The 22,446-nt window shown below is 40.8% G+C and overlaps 1 protein-coding gene and 1 long non-coding RNA gene across 2 annotated transcripts in view; one reads left to right on the top strand and one right to left on the bottom strand.

Moving 5' to 3' along the window:
• Positions 1-15,481, top strand: part of mcm6 (minichromosome maintenance complex component 6) — a 39,643-nt gene extending 24,162 nt beyond the window's left edge. The window contains exons 14-17 of the mRNA XM_043694025.2: positions 1,078-1,216; positions 7,148-7,303; positions 12,974-13,113; positions 14,665-15,481. Coding sequence (XP_043549960.1) covers positions 1,078-1,216; positions 7,148-7,303; positions 12,974-13,113; positions 14,665-14,784 — 555 coding nt within the window. The 3' untranslated portion in view covers positions 14,785-15,481. The remainder of the gene's footprint in view (positions 1-1,077; positions 1,217-7,147; positions 7,304-12,973; positions 13,114-14,664) is intronic.
• Positions 8,211-22,446, bottom strand: part of LOC148149646 (uncharacterized) — a 38,245-nt gene continuing 24,009 nt past the window's right edge. The window contains exons 2-3 of the long non-coding RNA XR_015757713.1: positions 9,181-9,247; positions 8,211-8,347 (exon numbers count right to left, since the gene is read on the bottom strand). This is a non-coding gene — a long non-coding RNA (uncharacterized LOC148149646). The remainder of the gene's footprint in view (positions 8,348-9,180; positions 9,248-22,446) is intronic.

Raw genomic sequence — 22,446 nt, 5'->3', positions numbered from 1 at the left:
GTTGCCTCTCATTCTTGTATATTCCAGTCAGTACAGGCACAATCTACTGAACCTCTCCTCATAAGACAGTCCCTCTGAGCCCAGAATCAGCCTAGTGAACTTCCCCTGAACTGCCTCCAAAGCTTGAATTTCTTTCCTTAGATAAGAACCACAAAATTGGACATTCTTTCCATCTGTGAACTGCCTCGTGCATTTTACGGCTTTAACAAGACTTCCTTATTTTTATGTTCCATTCTTTGTAAAATAAAGACCAACATTCCATTTAATTCCCCTATTATGAGCTGAACTAGTGTTAGCTTTTTTGTGATCTGTGCATGGGGACTTCCAAATCCTTTTGTAGCTTTCTGCAGTGTTTCTCCATTGGAATAATATTTAGCTCCTCCTCTTCCTTTAAAAAGTTCGTAACCTTAAATTTTCCCACATTTATATTCCATCTAATAGTTTTTGCACACTCAATTTACCTGACTATATCCCTCTGATATATTCTGTGTAATCCTCACCACTTGCCCTGCCATCTATTTTGGTCATCTGCAATCTTAGCTATAGCGCATTCACTTTCCTCATCAAAGTCATTACAATATATTGTAAATAATTGTGGCCAGCACTATTATCGTGAGCTATCATAGTCATACTGCCTGACTACCTTTTTAAATAACGCAGACTACCAGTTCAAGTCTTCTACAGAGCTAAGCAGATACCTTTCTCTGATCAATTATACGGCCAAAATAATAATAGTTAACTACAAAATTGATGTTCAAATGATATACTTGCCTACATTTTTTCAACTACCAGTTTTTTTGAGAACTGCGCTACTTGTGCTTCCTATCTAATAGTCCACCTGAAACCTGGGGAAATCTCTTAATGCTTCTTTTGGCAGTTATCTGCTGCTATAGCTGAATGATTTATAAAATTGTCCAATGTAATAATTTGCTGCATTATATCAAAATACGTGAACATTTTTTAAATGATTATTTTTGATTATGTTTAAAGATTGTTGAAGGTATTCTTTTAGCAACATTAACGGAAAGTGCTACCAAAAAAGGAACGTGTGCCAAATTTTTACTTGTGGCTTTATAGGTGCAACCTAAGCATGTAAAGGAAGCTTTCCGGTTACTGAACAAATCAATCATTAGAGTGGAAACTCCAGATGTAAGTTTTGACCAAGATGATGAAGGAAGGGAAGAGATGGAGCAGGAAGTTCATGAAGGAATTGATGGTAAAATGACTTTAATTTCAAGTGTTTAAGTTGACTGTACATGTTGATATTCTATCCTCCAATTTGGTCTGTAAGAATCGATTTGGGCTTCTGTCTTCTATTATGTTGGTGTGGTAAGTGACCTATTCAAATGCTGTCTCTAATTTTCAACTAAGGTAAATACAATATTGATATTATTTTCCTTTTGAAGTTTGTCTTTTCATACACATACGATGAACAAGTGGTGTTAGCACTGAGTTATTAATCAGGTAATGTTTTGGTGACCTGGGTTTGAACCCTGCCATCACAAATGGTGCAATTTGAATTAAATAAAAATGGGACTAAGAGTCTGATAATGATCTTGAAGCCAATGTAGTTCACTTATATTCTTTTAGGGAAGGAAACTGCAATCCAAACCTTCTCTGACCTACACGTTGACTCTACCCCACTGGCGGACAGGCCCAGAATAGCTGGCTGTGCACTGGTATGTGGGCCTCAGGGAGTTGCCCTGGGAGTCCTCAACATTCACACTGGACATCATGAGGTCTCGTGGCACCATGTCAAACATGGACAGGGAAACATCCTGCTGATTGTCACATATTGTTCCCCCTTGATTGAACAACACTTGGAGGAAGTACTGAAGGTGGGCTCGGCAAGAATGAAATCTAGGTGGGGGGTTTCAGTTTGCATCATCATGAGTGGCTCTGCAGCACCACTAATCAAATTCGTCAAGTCCCAAAAGACTTTGTTGCGAGACTGGGTCTGTGAGGGAACAAAAAACAAAACCTTACCTTCGTCCTCACGAATCTGGCTGCAACAGATATTCATCTGTGACTGTATCAGTAAGAGTGACCACCACACAGCTCTCGTGGAGACAACACCCCGCTTTCACTGAGAATGTGCAATTGTGTTGTGTGGCGCTATCGCCGTGCTAAATGGGACAGACTTTGAAGAAGTCTAGCACTAGGCATCTACAAGGCACTGCAGGCCATCAGAAGCAGCAGAATTATACTGCAACCTCATGACCTGGCATATTTCCCCCATTCCACCATTACCGTCAAGCCAGAGATCAACCCTCCAGTTCAACAAAGAGTGCAGCAGGAATGCCAGGAACAGCATCGGACATATCTAAAACCTTAGTGTCGATCTACTGATGTTACAAAACAGGGCTCCTTGCATATTAAACAACATAATAAGCAATAAGCGTTTCCACGACCAATAGCTCAGATCTAATCTCTGCAGTTTTTCCACATCCTGTCATGAATGAATATGGTAATTAGGCAACTCGGGAAGAGGTGTCTGTCCAGATATCCCTATCATCAATGATGGGGGAGCATAGCACCTTAGTGTAAAGGATAAGGCTGAAGCATTTGCAAAAATCTTCATCTAGAAGTGCCAAGTGGATGATCAATCTCAGCCTCCTCCAGAACCCCCAGGATGCCAGTCTTCAGCTAATTCAGTTTGCTCCACCTGATATCAAGAAATGGTTGAAGGCACTGGACATTGCAAAGATTATGGGTCTTGACAACATTCCAGAAATAGTACTGAAGATGTGTCTTCCAGAACTTACCATACCTCTGTTAGCTACCAGTGCTGTAGCTGTTCTGGATCAATGTGGAAAATTGCCTAGATGTGTCCTGCACCCAGCTGGAGAAATCCAACCTGCCCAGTTGCCACCTCATCAGCCTAAACTCAACCATCAGTAAAATATTGGAAGATATGGATGATATTATTAACAGTGCTATCATGCAGTACCTGTTTATGGGAATAGGAATAGGTCGTTCAGTTTCTTGAGCCTGTTGGGCCATACAATAAGATTATAGCTGATCTGCAATCTAATTCCATATACCTGCCTTTCGTCCATACCTCTTTATACCTTTTGCTTAACAAAATTTACCTATCTCAGATTTACAACTAGCAAGTGACTTAGCATCAACTGTTACTTGTGGAAGAAAGTTCCAAATATCTACCACCCTTTTTGTGTAGAAGTGTATCCTAACATCTCTCCTGAATGGTCCAGCCTTAATGGTCAGACTATGCCCCTTAGTTCCAGAATCCCAAACAGCGGAAATAGTTCACCTATCTGTAATTATCTGTAATTTTTGCCCCTAATTCTGTGGGGTTCTATCTAAGTTACCAGTCTTGTTTATATTCCATATAAACAGCATTCATAGAAATTTCCCTGTCCAATACAACTTTTCAAAAAGTATTTACTGAGCCTTGTTAGGCATGACCTCCCAGCCATGAATCTGTGCTGACTGTCCCTGATTAACTGAAAATTTCTGAGGGGTTCAGTTAGCCCAACCTTCATGTAGATGCCCAACAATTTCCCCAATAAAGGCCATAGGCAACAATCTACTCTCCAGTGCACAGTTTGTGTTTCATCAGGGTCTCTCAACTTCTGACCTTGTTACAGCATGAGCAAAAGAGCTGAATCTCAGAGGTGAGAGTTACAGCCCTTTACATCAATGCTGCATTTGGTGGAGTCTGGCATCAGGGAGCCCTAGCAAAACTGGAATCATACCTGGCACAAAGACGTTAGGAATACTGAGTAAACATCCCACCCCCCCAAGTCACCTACGAGAAACCAGTCTGGAGTATGATGGTATAAGACCCTCTTGCCTGGATGACTGCAGCTCTAACAGCAATCGAGAAATTTGACACTATCCAGGACAAAGCCCACAATTGGCATTACATCACAAACATCCACTCCTTTCACGAGTGACACTCGTTAGCAGCTGTGTGTGCCATCTAAAAGATGCAGTGGAGCAATTCACCTCACCTCCTTAGACATGACCTTCCAAACCCACAAGCACTTCCATTTATCAGATTAAGGGCAGCAGATACATGGGAGCACCACTACCTGCAAATTCTCATCAGCAAAATGTTCAGCACAGTGACTTGTAAATACATAACTGTCATTCAGTATAGTGTCAAAATTCTGGAATTCCCCATCTAACAGCTTTGTGGGTCTACCTACAGCACACAGACAGCACCATACTACAGCCAGTGATGCCCACGTAACATGAATAAATTCTAAAAATTCGTGGATTAAATTTTTCAAGACTGTTTGTAGGCTCTGCAGAACAGTGGAGTTTTTGTGAGGAGTGGATGAAATTTTGAGTCCTCTCCTCTTGGACTATTTTTTATTTAAAATCGTACGATAATTTCAATTTGATCTTATATGGTTAAGTCACTATTATAACCTGCAAAGAATTGTTTTCTGGTCACCTTAACCCTTAGTTCAGATTTTGTAGATATTGACTATTGCCAGTGCACAGCGCAACCCCAAGAAGGGAGGTTTACCAGGATGTTGCCTGGTATGGTAGGAAGATCGTATGAGGAAAGGCTGAGGCACTTGGGGTTGTTTTCATTGGAGAAAAGAAGGTTTAGGGGTGACTTGATAGAGGTGTACAAGATGATTAGGGATTTAGATAGGGTCAACAGTGAGAATCTTTTTCCACGTATGGAGTCAGCTATTACAAGGGGGCACAGCTTTAAATTAAGGGGGGGTAGGTATAGGACAGATGTTAGGGGTAGGTTCTTTACTCAGCGAGTCGTGAGTTCATAGAATGCCCTGCCAGTAGCAGTGGTGGACTCTCCCTCATTATGAGCATTTAAGCGGGCATTGGATAGGCATATGGAGGATAGTGGGCTAGTGTAGGTTAGGTGGGCTTGGATCGGCGCAACATCGAGGGCCGAAGGGCCTGTACTGCGCTGTATTCTTCTATGTACTATGTTCTAAGAGTTTTCAAAATAAGTATGTTTTAGAATCCATGAGCCAATTCTGAAGTTTGGGGCAGCAAGTGTAAAGCTGATGGATAATCTCATAGGCTAGGATGTTAGTGATTGTGGTAATATTGAATTTATTTTGTTTCAAGGTAATGTCTAGCTGTAGTGTTGTGGATATTTAATTGATGCAGCATCTTTACAGATAATCAAATTTGACAAAATAAAGAATTTACAGTAAGAGTGACTTATAACATTATTGGATTGCTTTAACAAAGATCAGTCCTTTTTCTCCATTGGATTCTCAGTGGAAAAGTCCCAGTTCAGATGTTTTGAATGGTATGTGTCAAAGAGAGCTAAACAATTTGAGATATGATTTGGAGATGCCGGTGTTGGACTGGGGTGTACAAAGTTTAAAAATCACACAACACCAGGTTATAGTCCAACAGGTTTAATTGGAAGCACACTAGCTTTCGGAGCAACGCTCCTTCATCAGGTGATAGTGGAGGGCTCGACCGTAACACAACATTTATAGCAAAAATTTACATGTTGAAGGTGTTGCCCCCCTGTGTTCTCTGTCTATGCCATGATGTTTAGATTGATTCTAATCTAAAAAGTGAGATACCGGAGTTTTACATAAATTCATGCAGTTTTTGAGCAAAGTACAATGTAACCCTGAAAGTACAAATTCACCCCACAAAATATATGTGTGCATGTGGGTCTTTGTCTGTCTTTGTGTGTGTCTCTCTGGGGTGGGGGTTGAATGTGTGTGTAGTGAGTGCAGAGTGTCTTAAGTCTGTGAGGGGGTGCGTGCGGGCGTGTGTGTGTCTATAAAGGTGTGTGGGTGTCTGTGTGTGTGTGTGTGTGTGTGTGTTGTGTGTGTTGTGTGTGTGTGTGTGTGTGTGTGTGTGTGTGTGTGTGTGTGTGTGTGTGTGTGTGTGTGTGTGTGTGTGTGTGTGTGTAGTGCAATGCAATGGTGATCACCTGTAATGTGACATGAACCCAAGGTCCTGGTTTAGACCCTCCCTATGGGTACCGACCACTGAAGTGTTCCCCAACTGGGAGGGAACCCTCCTGTCTGTTGATTGTTGTGCGCTGCCCATTCATCCGTTGTCGCAGCCTTTGCTCGGTTCCCCAGTTGGGGAACACTTCAGTCCAGGACATTCAGCCTCGGACCTTCGGGTGACCATCCTCCAAGGTGGACTTCGGGACAGGCAGCAGAGAAAAGTGGCCAAGCAGAGGCTGATAGCTAAGTTCGGTACCCATAGGGAGGGCCTCAACTAGGACCTTGGGTTCATGTCACATTACAGGTGATTACCATTGCACTACACACACACACACCGATATTCCTACACACGCACACTCTCACATACACACGGACACAGGTACACACAGACACACACTCACACATGCACCCCCTCACAGACTTAAGACACTTTGCACTCACTACACACACACACACTTTCTCACACTCACAACCCCTACCCCAGACAGACAGACACACACACACAGACAGACAAAGACCCACATGCACACATATATTTTGTGGGGCGAATTTGTACTTTCAGAGTTACATTGTACTTTGCTCAAAAACTGCATGCATTCGTGTAAAACTCCGTTATCTCACTTTTTAGATTAGAATCAATCTAAACATCATGGCATAGACAGAGAACACAGGGGGCCAACACCTTCAATATATTGTCTAGCTATCAACATTGTTAACAGCTAACCCGAAAATGCAATTTTTAAAAAAAGGTTTTGTGATCTACACATGAAAGAAGTGAAATTATCACTGTATTCTAACAGATGAAAGGCTTAACAATCAATTTTTCAATGTATAATTTCAGTTACATCACACTGTAAATTTTTGCTATAAATGCTGTGTTACGATTGAGCCCTCCACTATCACCTCATGAAGGAGCGTTGTTCCGAAAGCTAGTGTGCTTCCAATTAAACCTGTTGGACTATAACCTGGTGTTGTGTGATTTTTAATTTTGAGATAGTCATAACAGGCACAAACTGTGAAGTCCTTTTTCTCATCTTTGTCATAAGATTTGATGAATTGCTGCATGGGCCTTTAAGTAATTAACCTTTTAATTATTTGAATGAGTAATGATCATGCCCGCCAGTTATTCATGACTGTTTTGTTTTATCATTGCTGAATGCTTACTTAGTACACATCGTATTAGATCCCATTGTTCTAATAAATGGTCTTTCTGCCAGGGACGTCTGATATACCAAATGGCATTAATGGTGTCAATGGCCATTCTGAAGACAGTATCAAGGAAGAAGTACCAAAACATGCGATGAGGCTGTCTTTTGTGGAATATCGCAAGATTTCCAATCTTATTGTCATCCATCTCCGGAAGCTAGAGGAAGGTAACAATGCAAGTTGTTCAATTGTTTCATTGTCTAATACAATTTAGAACAGGTAAAAGTTTGCGATGTATGCTACCTGCCACTCAGAATCTCCAATATCTAAGGTATCATAGTTACTATATGAGATGCCAATGTTGTCAATCTTGTGCGGTATAAAAGAACCAGCTGAAGGTTCAAATATTTTTCTCCTTTTTATGTTTATAGTTGAAAAGAGTCAGAAATGGAAGCCAACTCTAAGCTTCTGCAAACTGTAACATCTGTCCAGGAGAGTGCATTGAATGCCAAGGTTTTAGTGTGCTATCAGCAGAGGATATTTACTTTCTCCTTTATATCTGGTGCATCTGGAGTGCGACCTAATTTTAGAAAGGTAGTGGTTGGGACTGTCATTGTTTACTGTTGTGCAGGATTAACCTTCTCCTTGGAAATTATTTGATGGGGTGAAGACAATGGCTTAAAGTCCAAGAGGTTACTGAAAAGTACCCTGGTCTTGTCCTTACTGTGTAGTCAATAGCCAAACCAGTCCCTTTGGCAGAGCTTAAGTTCGCAACACAGACTGACGACTCTACCAAATTTGACTTTCAATGATTGGTTCGTCTAACAGAAATAATGAGTCTTAACATGGTAAACCCGAGTTTTATTCATCAGCACAAACTGTACAAGCTGAAGCAGAAGTAGTTTTACAGTGCTTGTGTATTTAAAACTGAACCCTCCATGAGAAAATGGGACTCTCTTCACAGACCTGTAGATAAAGAGTGGACAGTGATTTATCAGATATTGTACCACTTAATTATCACTGGGAGAAATTGAAGGTAGCCTAAGGTATGTATGGATCAAAGCACCTAATATTTTTCAGGAAGTCTGGATATAATACAACCAAAGTCCTCTGCTTGCCATGTGGAATCTCGATGGGATTTTAAAGAACTGTACCATCATGTTGTCGAGATGACCAAGTTCTGCTGCAATGAGTATTCCTGCAACCATCGTACCCTCTTAATTTTCCTTCTGGCTGTGCAGATCTCTGAGGTCCGTGCACGGCTGCAGCTTCTGGAATCAAGCCAAGCAGTTTAGAAAGAATATTGCTAATAACTGAGGCAAGGAACTGAAATTTCTCTTGTCACCCAATGAGTCCATTAGTTTCAATCCATTTGAATTAGCTTATAGGCACTGAGGTAAGAGTCCCTCTTAACTAATTAAGGAAGCGTTCTTTAAACAAAAGGACAAATCTTTGAGAAATTAGCTACCATTGTTTTAAGAGCACCTAACAAAAGTCTGTAATGTTGCCTGAGAAAACCATAAAACTTTACAAACGCATGAAACACTGAGCATATGTGCAAATAATGCATGGTGTTATTTAAATTGAAGAAAACTACAAAAATCTGCAACACGGATTTGGGGACACTTGTGTGCAACACAGCGCTAGCATACAGGTAATTATCCAGGTAAATGGAATGTTGGCCCTTATTTCAAGGTGATTGGAAACTAAGAATAGAGAAGTTTTACTGAAACTTTACAAGGTGCAGTACAGCACATACCACAACTGGAGCACTGTGAGCTGTTTCTGTCTCTTTATTAGAAAATGTTATTACATCATGGAGGTAGTTCAGAGAAGGTTACCTCGGATTATCCCTGATATGGAGGGATTTGTCTTATGAGCAAAAGTTAAATAGACTGGATTCTACTTATTGGAAATTAGAAGAATAAGAGGTGATCTCATTGATGCATGTTTTTTAAGGGATTTGACAAGGTAAATGCTAAGATGATGATTCCCCTCATGGGAGAATCTAGGACCAGAGGGCACAGCCTCAAAAATAAGGGATGCCAATTTAAATGGAGATGAGAATGTCTTCTGAGTGTTCAGTGTCTTTGAAACTCCATACCACAGAAAGCTGAGCGTTCAGAGTCCTTGTGTATATTTAAGGCTGCGATAGATTCTTGATCGGTATCCTAGAATGCAAAAGAAAAGAGCAGACTGTCACAGTAACATGCTGAAGCTGTATCACATCTGGGAGGAGAATAAACAAGCACAAGTTTGTCAGGCAGGAAAGACAATTTGGGACAAAAGGCATAGGGAAAGTAGGCCGAGGGAGGGCTGGGCAGTTCTCAAAAAGACCTTACTGTTGACTGGTTAACAACCACCAACCTAATTAAGAAGATTAAAAAACAAACTTTCATTGAGATGCACAGCAGTGAGGAGATGGCAGGATTGCTCAGAATATTAAAAGATGTCTTTAGGGACCAACTAGGATGCACAACCTAACCCACACAAGATGTGGGTGCAGAGAGTTTCCTCAACCATTCACCCAAATAAAACTAGCATCTTTCTCACTCAGGTCCTGACAAACAGGCGCAAGTGAAAGCAAAATCCAATTAATGTTGGAACTCAGTTAAAGTATAGAGGAACCTTGATTATCCGAATTTCGAATTATCCAAAGATTATCTCAAGGTCCCGATAGAAATGTTACATTGAAGAGGTGTTTCAACACCAATCGTGCCTTTTGTTTACAGTGATTAAAAATAAACCCCACTCACTGAAATGCTGCTGAGAATGGTCCTGGACTTCAATGGGAGCTCAGGCACCGTCTCCAAATGACTGCCCGTGTGCGTGCTCTCTCTTTCTACTCCCCCTATGCACACACATACACACGCTTTCCCTGGAGTTCGATACAGGTGTGTGCCCTGAACCCCTCCCCCCCCCCACCTTTCCTAGATAATCTCTCCATCATTGTCCTGTACAGGGCAGAGGTGGAATTTGTCAAAAAGTTGCAGTAAAAAGTTGTATTTTGAGACTCACCACCCCAAAGGCAGAGCATTCTTACTGTTGGTGTCCAGTCAGATGGTGGGAGGAGGGGTCGCAGACAGTGGGTGGAGGTGGACGGGGCCTCACAGGGGGCAGTGTTGGGAGTGGGCAGGGGCTCACGTGCAGTGTACTGCTGCCTATTCTGAACGGGGAGCGGATTTAGCAAGTGTTCGCTGTGTTAATCCCTTTGAACTGATGGGGAGGGGTGGGAGGCTTCTATAGTGCTGCAGGACCCTTACACACAAGTGTGTGTCTGCTCAGAAACAAAAGACCCTGAGACAGAGAGAGGGAGCAAAGCAGGCAGAATGAAGAAAAAGGAAACTTCCGAAAACTCTGAGCCCCAGAGGAGAGGCATTGAATCAATTAACCAAATAATCAATTATCTGAACGAAATAGTGCCCGCCATCTCGTTCGGATAATAGAGTTTCCTCTGTACTTGGAATTCCCAAATCTTGTTTGTGCCAAACTTGGTGTTTGAAGCAGGGTCTTCAGAAAGATTAATTCTGTAACTAGGGCATACTTCTACCCAATTCCTCACATGGAGAGCTGTATTGTTGCATTTATAGCTAAAATTGATAGATTAAAGAGATTCTGGTAACATTACCTAGCTAAAGAAATCTCAACCTTTGTCACATTGAACAACCTTTTTCTAATGTGCCATTGTACCATTCAGAATGGAAATATGCTCTGGCCATTTTCTGGAGGCTAATGTTTCTAACTTTATAGTATCTATTGATGCATAGTTATATAATGACATTTGAAAGGACCATATAGAGTCATACAGCACTGAAACAGACCCTTTGGTCCAACTTGTATGTGCCAACCAGATATCCTAAACTGATCTAGTCCCATTTTCCAGCATTTAGCCCAGATCCCTCTTAAATCCTTCCTATTCATGTACCCATCCAGATACCTTTTTAAATGTTGTAATTCTACCAACCTCCACTACCTCCTCCGGCAGCTTGTTGCATACAAAAACACTTGGCGTGAAAAGGTTGCCCCTCAGGCCCCTTTTAAATCTTTCCCTTTTCACCATAGTCCTCTAGTTTGTTACCAACCCTGTATTACCTTAAAGTACATGAATGCTGTTAATGCAGCGAGATGATGGTATTCCCTTATTATAGCTCCCCAGCCTTGTAGAAAGTTTGAAAAAAAAAATGACAGTTTCATTGGAGTTTGCTTTATAGCACGTTCACATTATAGCAAGAAACAGTGTGACAGTTGATTATTTGTCCAGACTTTTTAACTTGGTCCGAAGTACCTATGTACTGAATGTTAAAAAGAATACCTTGTATTGCTTAGTGTGAATGGGTGAGTCTGTGTTTCTTATTTTTCCTGTGTTTAGACACCATGTAACAAAATGCTTCTATAAAGTTAAGGATATCTGGTTGGCACATACAAGTTGGATCAAAGGGTCTGCTTCCGTGCTGTACAACTCTACATGTAGTACCTCCAAGTGTCACTATATAACTATGCTTCCAGGGTTGGTTTTGTAAAGAGGTATATTCTAAATATTACTTCATTATATTCTTGACTTAACCCATGTTCATATAATCTGAACTTTTAGCAAATGACTCTTTGTAAAGGGAAAGGGTATGGGTACGACAGCAACACTGTTTAGGTCTGCAAGGACCAGGGGTCAGATGGAGATGTCCAGCCTACATGAGCTTCAGAGGAGGGTGACATGACCCAGTTTGTATGCAGAAAAGATTATTGCATTTTTGACCTAGCCTAAAGATCAACAACATTTTGCTCCCTCTGTCTTTGTTTGTAACCCCTTCAGAAAAGTGTGAGCTTAAAAACTATCAGAGGGCAGAAAGCCAAGGGTGATTAAATATTTTTCATAATCATGAGACATCTGGCCAGTAGATGGCAGAAACTGGCCCTTCGTATGAAAGGGTTGAGAACCAGAGGGTGTGCAGAAGAAGTAAGTGAGAACAACACTTTCAAGCAGTCAGTAATCTGGATTTGATATGCATAGTCTGGAGGTATTGTAGAGGCAAATTCACTTGAGGGATTCAAGAGGGCATTAGATTTCTAAAAATAGAAATACCATGCCGGACTATGCAGCAGGAGTTAGGGATTTGGCATTGAGTCAGATGTTCAAAGGTGATGTCAACACAAAGGGCCATGTGGCCCCCTGCACTATTGTGATTCTGTCTGAGAACTTGTCTGCAGTTGCTTATATGTGTGTCAGTTTTTTATTGGAAATGTGGATATATGAATAGTGCAACCTGCCTGATTTGTTCCTAATACAGTTTGAGACCTATATAATTGGCCATATACTCTGGTTAAACAAATATGTCATAACTAGTGGAGAAGTGGAACTAGTCAAGGAATTTGTTCATTCCTCCTCAGTTGTTACAGACCTAATCTGGATGTTCCCTAGATTAGAGGAGTCTCCTCAGAATAACTAATAAAACGTAGTGCAAAGCAGATAGCTTGCTAAAGCCATATAATATTAAAGTGAACAGTACTATGATAGATGTGATTTAGTACAAATGAGTGCAGTATTTCAGATATTTGAATAAGCACAGCAGGTAAGTGTAATATAGTTCAAATAAATAATAGCTCCAAGACTGAAATTCACAAAGATTTGGAATATGATCTTCTAGATATTATAGTGAGGATAGAAAGTAATTCAAAAGCAAGTTTTACACGATAGATTTGTTGGGTTCATTGGAAAGATTGAGTCAAATGGGCTGAAATACCTCACTTTCTGGCATTTGCACATTATCTGTGCTATTAAATGCTTTGACTTCAGTTCACCTTGGATGACAAATGAGTGGGGAATTAACTTCAGAAAAATAAAACATTTTAAGTAAATTCTGTTTGTAAATCATGAACTTGGTTTTGTCTGTTCTTACCTGCAGAAGATGAAGATGCTTCCCCAAAGAAGAGTGAACTCGTTAACTGGTATTTAAAAGAAATTGAGTCTGAAATTGAATCGGAAGAAGAACTAATTAACAAAAAGAAATTAATTGAGAAAGTTATTTACAGGCTTATTCATTACGTAAGTAGGAACTATGTCTCCATTCTGATATAGAGTCAGAGATGTACAGCATGGAAACAGACCCTTCGGTCCAACTTGTTCATGCCGACCAGATATCCCAACCTAATCTAGTCCCACCTGCCAGCACCTGCCCCAAATCCCTCCAAACCTTTCCTATTCTTACACCCATTCAGATGCCTTTTAAATGTTGCAATTGTACTAGCCTCCACCACTTCCTCTGGCAGCCCATTCCATACATGTACCACTTGCTGCATGAAAAAGTTGCGCCTTAGGCCTCTTTTATGTCTTTCCCCTCTCATCCTAAACCTATGCCCTCTAGTTCTGGACACCCCCACGCCAGGTTAGAGACTTTGTCTAATTATCCTATCCATGCCCCTCATGATTTTATAAACCTTTATTCCTCCCACAGTCTAAAGATTTGCAGGCCAGGTGAATTGACCATGTTAAATTCTGCCTCACAGTGCCAGAGACCTGGGTTCAATTCCCGCCTCAGGCGACTGACTGTGTGGAGTTTGCACGTTCTCCCCATGTCTGCGTGGGTTTCCTCCGGGTGCTCCGGTTTCCTCCCACAGTCCAAAGATGTGCAGGTCAGGTGAATTGACCATGCTAAATTGGCCGTAGTGTTAGGTAAGGGGTAAATGTAGGGGTATGGGTGGGTTGTGCTTCGGCGGGTCTGTGTGGACTTGTTGGGCCGAAGGGCCTGTTTCCACACTGTAAAGTAATCTAATCTTAAATTGCCCATAGTGTTAGGTGCATTAGTCAGAGGGGGGATAGGTTGCTCTTAGAGAAGGTCTGGGCCGAAGGGCCTGTTTCCACACTGTAGGGAATCTAATCTAACCTAATAAGGTCACCTCTCAGCCTCCAACACTCCAGGGAAAACAGCTCCAGCCTATTCAACATCTCTCTATAGCTCCAATCCTGTAACCCTGGCAACATCCTTGTAAGTCTTTCTGAACCCTTTCACATTTCACAATCTCTTTCCAATAGGAAGGAAACCAGAATTGCATGCAATGTTCCAAAATGTGGCCTAACCAATGTCCTGTACAGCCGCAACATTACCTCTCAACTCCATATGTTCAAATAATTTAATGTGTTCATTAAACCCATTCTGTGAGTGATAACTACTGCTTGAAAATGGTTACAAACTTGTAATTGAACTTGTTGCCAGGTATTACTCAGTTTAGTTTATTTCTTATGTTTCTGGGTTACCATTTTTAAGACGTCTATTCTTTCTTGTTTGCTGTCTTGACTTGAACGTCTATTCAAATATTCTTTCTGTTGAAGTAAAAATTGCTAGTTAAGTATCTGTCAGATAAGTATCAGAATTAAACCTCTGCAAAATGCTGGTCATGGGAAACAGAGGGAGGCCAGATTCATTTTATTCCAAGTGAGGTGATATATTTGTTTACCAGGCATAGTTTAGCAACATGCTGCTGAAAATCATGGAAACAGTACAATCCATAAATATAGCAACAGTGAAGAACTAATTATTTCGAGTAAATACTGCACAATGCTCTTCTGAGGTAACTTTATATTGTAATTTCTTGATAGGACCATATCTTGATTGAACTGAAACAGACTGGTCTGAAAAGCCGAAAAGGAGAAGGTGATGAAGTTTTGGAGCAGGATCCCTACTTGGTTGTTAATCCCAATTATGCTTTGGAAGATTGAGTGTCGCAATCTACGCTAGATCAATGTGGAGTCTGTTACTTATAAAAATATTGCTAAAGTAGGCAACTCTCTAAAATACAGACATGGAACGAGTTTTGATATCATTTAATTCTCTTCCAGAATGGAATTGTTTTGGGTTTTAGCTCTGAACAGGTTACTGAAGTGCTAATCAAGGATAAAGCAATGGTTCCTGAAACTTTTGAAAAATATGTTAAGGACCTTTTTTGTTTTTTTTTAAGTCCAAAGGTATTTTGGCTTGAATGATGTAAGGAAATTATAATATGTACTTTAAAGTTTTTTAAATAGTTTAAAATGCACAGATGTTTCCTAACCATGTCTTTCTACATATTACCAGTTACAATTTATGATTCAAGATTAATAAGAAACAAAGATATTTTGGATCATATGGGTGGATAATTTGCATGCATTACAACTAGATTACAATGGTTGCATTATGTTCTTTTTAAAATGCTACAGCCGAGAGAAAGTTGTAATTTAATCACAACTTGAGCTAAAGATTTTATGGGAATTTATTTTGGAGGTATTTGCAAGACTGAGCAAAATCTGTCGACCATGAGACTAACTTGAAGATAGCTATGTGTCTGAGGCAATGTTGTAAATATATTTCATGTAGATTATTACCCTGAAACTGGTGTAATGGCTTCATTAAAATATAAAGGAAATTATGTTTTCCCAGTGTCGTCATACTAACTTTGGATTTCTGTCTATATATGTTTCTGTTTCAGCTGTCACTGTGTATGTTCAATCCTAACACACGTACTATTGCTGGAGTGAAATGGTGTTTAATCAATTGAACCCTTGTACAGATATTAATTATTAGCTCAACTACATTACAGTGAGGGCATGAATAGGAGTTACAATGTTTTTGAAAGATGTAAAAGAAAATATGTTCAATTGGACACCTACCGTAACATCAGAATGGGATCTATCTCCAGATAAATCTCGGTTAATTAGATTAGTACCAGGCACAGGCACATTACAAACTATTTGACTTGTACATTTTTATGGGATGATGAGTTCTTGTTAAATTTCACACAATAGATTGTAAAAATCAGGTTCTTCTTTAACAACTTCCTTTCTCCAAAGGTGCTCCAGGGCAATGGTTTGAAGTTGAGAGGAAGTGTTTGTATCTAATTGTTCTCTGCAATTTATTATATAATTTCCACTGCAAGTTAAGGTACAAGAATTGAATTTAGCATGCAGTCATTATACATCAAATTGTTATTTGTGGAATGCATGTTGTGCTTTTGTTAAATGCTGTAATTGATGAATAATATTTCAATAACAAGCATACTGATGAGCAAGGACTTCACACATGGACATAAGGAAGGAAGGATTGGAGGGAAAAAAGTGAAAAACCTGATTGAAAAGTTTTTAGTTTTCTGCAGATTTCTGAAAAGAGGAAAAGATATTTTGGGAGAAGACATCTGAGGTTGTTCCAAACAAGAATTGGTAAGCAGGACAAAATGGAACATTTAGCCAGGAGAATAAAAGCCAGTTAAATCACTTGAGTCTTTTAGTATTTCCCTTCAATTCAGTTTAGTCTATGGCATTTTTAACTTTATTTTTGAGTATTACTGATGAGGTTCAAGTTTATGGCTCATTGTTGTCATCCCAACTGAAGTTATTACTGATTATATCAGATCCTGGCCTGAAATCTTGATGGGTTTGTTTTTTTGATGTTTTAACAGTAAAATAGTTTATTCAGCAAGATAAGTGAAGGTCAAATAGGATAAACCAAACTACTTAGCACACATCTAAAGATTCTCAAACATGCTAAAAATATAATACTGTTGATTCAAAAGCATCCCTTTGCAGTACTGTCTGCAAGAGAGTCTCTTGTCACCTCTCTGGGCATAATTTAACTGTGATTTTAACTCCGTCTCAAGAATTTGATAGTGGTTTGCTGATGGCTTTAATACAAAGTTTTTAATTTTGTTTTTCTTAACTTCAAACAGTTGCTTCAACATTTACTAAACACTACTATTCCCTTTTTCAGAGAAAGTACTTTGCATGATCAGCTTCAAGTTCAATGCAGAATTGTCCCAGGCTGAGAGTAAAACAAGATTTCTCTCCAAATTGATGTTCTCCCCTAATACGCAACATCCACAATCTACTAACTGAATCCTGTTTATCAGGTCAGAGACTAGGAATCTTGAGTGAGTAACATCTCCTGATTTCCTCATAACCTGGATGAGTGCAGCTCCAACAACCATGAAGAAGGTTGATAACATCCATGGCAAAGCAGCACCTTTAACTGTCACTGAATCCACAAATGTTAAGTCTTCCTACCATTGTGCAGTGTGCAGCATCTGCAAGATGTACTGTAGAAAATTACATGGGCTCATTTCACAAGACTTTCAAAGCCTATGATCGCTACCATTTAGAAGGGCAAATGCAGATACATGGAAACACCAGTCTCCTTTCAAGTCACTCACCATCCAGACTTAGCAATATATTGTTGTTCCCTCTGTTGGATTAAAATCCTGGGACTAGTGAGAGTACACACATCAAATGAATGCGGTTCAAGAAGGCAATTCGCCACCACTTCATAGGTAACCAGGGATGGGCAGTGAATACAGGACCAAGCAGCATACCCATATTGAATGATTGAGTACACAAATGGTGAAGGAACAGCAATATAATTCAAAATCTGGAAGATGAGAAATTTGGAGAACATGTTCATGGTGTTCTCATGTATGGTACATTCTAGATAGGCAATGGCTCTGTATGGTTTGGGTGGGGTTGCTAAGGGTTTGACAAGCAGCTGCAATGTAACTTGTACATGGAGTAAATGCTGCTAATCTACATTGGTGATACCGGGATATGATGATAGAAGTGCTAAACAAGGAGTATGCTTTGCTGGGTAATGAACTTTGGAACTGGATTCTCAGCAATTGGGAGTATTGTATCACAATTTGGATGTTGGAAGGCTAATTATATTCATTGAGAATGTGGAAAAATAGGGCAAAGTCAGCATGGTTTCATCAAGGGAGGTCATGCCTGACAAATCTGCTAGAATTCTTTAGGGAAGTAACTAACAGGTAGACCAAGGAGAGCCATGGATGTTGTCTACCCAGACTTCAAGAAGGCCTTTGACAAGGTGCTGCACAGGAGGCTGCTGAGTAAGGTAAGTGTCCATGGTGTTAGAAGCAAGGTGCTAGCATGAATGGAAGATTGGCTTTAGGCAGAAAGCAAAGAGTGAGGATAAATGGTTCTTTCTCAGGATGGCAGCTGGTGACCATGGTGTTCTCAGGGTTAGTGTTAGGACCACAACTTTTCACTGTATACATTAACAATCAAGATGATGGAACTGAGGGCAGATGTTACAAAGATAGGTCGATGGACAGGTGGCGTTGAGGGAGTAGGGAGGCTGCAGAAGGATTTGGACAGGTGGGCAAAGAAGTGGCAGATGGATGACAGTGGTTAAGTATGAGGTCATGAACTTTGATAAGAAGAACAGAAGCATTGACTATTTTCTAAATGGGCAGTAAATTAAGAAGTCTGAAGTGCAAAGAGACTTGGGAGTTCTAGTCCAGGATTCTCTTGCAGGTTGAGTCAGTAGTTAGGAAGGCAAATACAATATTGGCAACTATTTTGAGAGGACTTGAATATAAAAAAAGGTATGTACTTCTGAAACACTTGGTCAGATCACATTTGGAGTATTGTGCAGTTTGGAGCTCCATATCTCAGGAAGGATATACTGGCCCAAGCGTGAGTTCAAAGGAGGTACACGAGAATGGTCCAAGAAATGAAAAGCTGAACATGAACATTTGAGGACTCAATGCAGTTTAGAGTGGGGGGGGGGGGGTCCAATTGAAACCTACAGAATACTGAACAGCTGGACAGAGTGGTTATTAGGATTATGTTTCCATTGGTAGGTGAGATGAGGATCCATGGGTACAGCCTTACAATGAAGGAAAACTTTTTAGAATGGGGATAAGAAGAAACTTCTTCAGCCAGAGGGTGGTGAATCTATGGAATTCACTGCCACATCAGGCTGTGGAGGCCAGGTCATTGCGTATATTTAAGATTGAGATAGGTCTTTGATTGTCAAGTGTTACTGGGAGAAAGCAGGAGAATGGGGTTGAGAAACTTGGCAGCTATGATTGAATGGTAGAACAGACTCAATGAGCTGAATTCTACTTAGTTTAATAGTCATCTTGAAAAATTTATATGTTGCCACTTAGTTCCATCTTAGGTACAAAGGTGCCTCGGGACAGCTTCTTTATTTACAAGATCTTAGAAAATAGCGAAACAGTTTATGCAGCTGAAGTAAAAATTCTGAACCACGGTCTTCCAACTCAGACCACGCTGGCACCTACTCTTCACTTCACACCAGGCTTCCTTTTTAGGATCATGAGGCTGGGAGATCACTTCAGATTGCCATGGCAGGAAGCTGCCACTGTGCTAAGCCAGTAGGTCTGTCACATTATGTGGGAAGGCCACCACATTGGGAGATCACTGCACCACATTGGAGGTTTGCCAGTCATCAGAGGCTGGGAATGATTGGAAGCTGTGTGAGCAGGAGGAAAAAACGCTAAGAGGAATAAATGAGAGGAAGAATGGGCAGAGCGGATGAGCTCCAGCTGGAGTATTGTCCTCTGCTGCAAACTTGATCAGAACAGACACCTTCTGCCTTATAAATGGTGGAGAGGCTTCGCAGAGTCATAAGGTAGTTTATTTAATGTAGACTTCCAAACCTTTGATCTGCTTTTGTAGCCACAGTATGTGTTATGATGGGTCCAGTTTTACTTTCCCCTTTCTGGTGCCTGAAACAAGTTCTGCTTAGGTCAGAATTGAATTGAAGTTATTGTCACGTGTACCGAGGCAGCGTGAAAAGCTTTGTCTTGTGAGCAATACAGGCAGATAACAGAGATAAGTTTAATAGATAAGTAAATAATAGGTAAACAGCGGCAAAAACAAAAGCATAGGTGCAGGCGAATGTTAAGAGTTGGTGAGTCCATTCAGTATTCTTACAGAGGTAGGGTAGAAGCTGTTACGAAACCGACTGGTGTGTATGTTCAGGCTCCTGTACCTTCTCCCCAATGGTAGAGGTTGTAGAAAAGCATTGCCAGCGCGGGATAGAGTCATAGAGATGTACAGCACAGAAACAGACCCTTCGGTCCAACCCGTCCATGCTGACCAGATATCCCAACCCAATCTAGTCCCACCTGCCAGCACCCGGCCCATATTCCTCCAAACCCTTCCTATTCATATACCCATTCAAATGCTTCTTAAATGTTGCAATTATACCAGCATCCACCATTTCCTCTGGCAGCTCATTCCATGCAAGTACCACTCTCTGCATGAAAAAGTTACCCCTTAGGTCTCATATCTTTCCCCTCTCACCCTAAACCCATGACCTCTAGTTCTGGACTCCCTGACCCCAGGGAAAAGACTTTGCCTATTTACCCTATCCATGCCCCTCATAATTTTGTAAGGTCACCCCTCAGCCTCCGAAGCTCAAGGGAAAACAGCCCCAGCCTGTTCAGCCTCGCTCTATAGTTCAAATCCTCCAACTCTGGCAACATCCTTGTAAATCTTTTCTGAACCCTTTCAAGTTTCACAACATTTTTCCGATAGGAAGGAGACCAGAATTGCATGCAATATTCCAACAGTGGCCTAACCGATGTCCTGTACAGCCTCAACATGACCTTCCAACTCCTGTACTCGATACTCTGACCAATAAAGGAAAGCATACCAAACGCTTTCTTCACTATCCTATCTACCTGCGACCCCACTTTCAAGGAGCTATGAACCTGCACTCCAAGGTATCTGCTCAGCAACACTCCCTAGGACCTTACCATTAAGTGTATAAGTCCTGCTAAGATTTGCTTTCCCAAAATGCAGCAACTCGCATTTATCTGAATTAAACTCCATCTGCCACTTCTCAGCCCATTGGCCCATCTGGTCCAGATCCTGTTGTAATCTGAGGTAACCCTCTTTGCTGTCCACTACATCTCCAATTTTGGTGTCATCTGCAAACTTACTAACTATACCTCTTATGCTCGCATCCAAATCATTTATATAAATGGCAAAAAGTAGAGGACCCAACACCAATCCTTGTGGCACTCCACTGGTCACAGGCCTCCAGTCTGAAAAACAGCCCTCCACCACCACCCTCTGTCTTCTACCTTTGAGCCGTTCTATATCCAAATGGCTAGTTCTCCCTGTATTCCGTGAGATCGAACCTTGCTAATCACTCTCCCATGGGAACCTTGTTGAAGAATTTACTGAGGTCCAAATAGATCACATCTACCGCTCTGCCCTCATCCATCTTCTTTGTTGCTTCCTCAAAAAACTCAATCAAGATTTCCCACAAACAAAGCCATGTGACTGTCCCTAATCAGTCCTTGCCTTTCCAAATACATGTACATCCTATCCCTCCAGATTCCCTCCAACAACTTGCCCACCACCGATGTCAAGCTCACTGGTCTATAGTTCCCTGGCCTGTCCTTACCACCCTTCTTAACAGTGGCACCACGTTAGCCAACTTCCATTCTTCAGGCACCTCACCTGTGACTATCAATGATACAAATATCTCAACAAGAGGCCCAGCAATCACTTCTCTCGCTTCCCACAGAGTTCTAAGATCTTTGATAATGCTTGCAGCCTTTCCTTGATAGCGGGCCTGGTAGATGGATTCTATAGATGGGAGGTTAGCCTTTGTGATTGTCCAGGCCGAGTTCACCACTCTCTGTAACTGTCTCCAATCTTGAATGGTACAGTTGCCATTCCAAGTAGTGATACATCCAGACAGAATCCTCTGGATGGTGCATCTCTCCAGGTTGGCAAGGGTATTCACCATCATGCCAAATTTCCTCAGCTGCTTGAGGAAGAAGAGATATTGTTGGGCCTTTGTAACCAGTGCGTCCACATGAAGAGTTTAAGAAAGCTTGGTGTCATCAGCGAACTTATAAATGGCATTAGTCTGGTATTTGGCAACGCAATCATGGGTATACAGTGAGTACAGTTAAAAAGATGCCCTCAGAGCCTTTTGCTCTAACTGATGATATTCTGTGCGAGGTGTGTCATGATAGATATTCTTCTATTGATAAAAGAATGAGGAGCAAATTACTTGATTATTCAGAAAGCGTCTAATGATTTTCCGTGAAAACTTTCTGGACAAAATGTAATGTTCTAAAGTATTCACATAATATTTATTTTGAAATAGTTAGAAAATGAGCTGACTTTAATCTTTTCCTTTTATCTAATGCATTGTACCATATGCAGTTTAATAAGTAATTTTAATTGATATCTAGTTTTTGAGTTTACACACATCTAGGCCTGTTTCCAACAGGTCATAAAGTAATACAGTACAGATGCAAATCGTTCAGTCCAACATGTCCACGCCGAACAAATATCCTAAACTGATCTAGTCCCATTTGCCAGCATTTGGCCCATATACCTCTAAAACCTTTCTATTCCTCTACCTAGTCAGATGCCTTTAAAATGTTGTAAATGTGCCGGCTTTAACTACGTCCTCCGGTAGCTGGTTCCCTACAGTCGCCACTCCCTGCCCGAAAAGGTTGCCCCTCAGACCTCTTTTAAACCTTTCCTCTCTCATTTTAAACCAATGCCCTCTAGTTTTGGACTCCGCACCCATGCCCCTCATGATCTTATAAACTTCTATTAGGT

The sequence above is a fragment of the Chiloscyllium plagiosum genome, unplaced genomic scaffold (assembly GCF_037043375.1).
Source record: "Chiloscyllium plagiosum isolate Xiang-an unplaced genomic scaffold, Cpla_swu_hap1 HiC_scaffold_7, whole genome shotgun sequence".
Taxonomy (NCBI): domain Eukaryota; kingdom Metazoa; phylum Chordata; class Chondrichthyes; order Orectolobiformes; family Hemiscylliidae; genus Chiloscyllium; species Chiloscyllium plagiosum.
The sequence above is the reverse complement of the archived record's forward strand: the minus strand, read 5'-3'. Positions and strand labels throughout refer to the sequence as shown.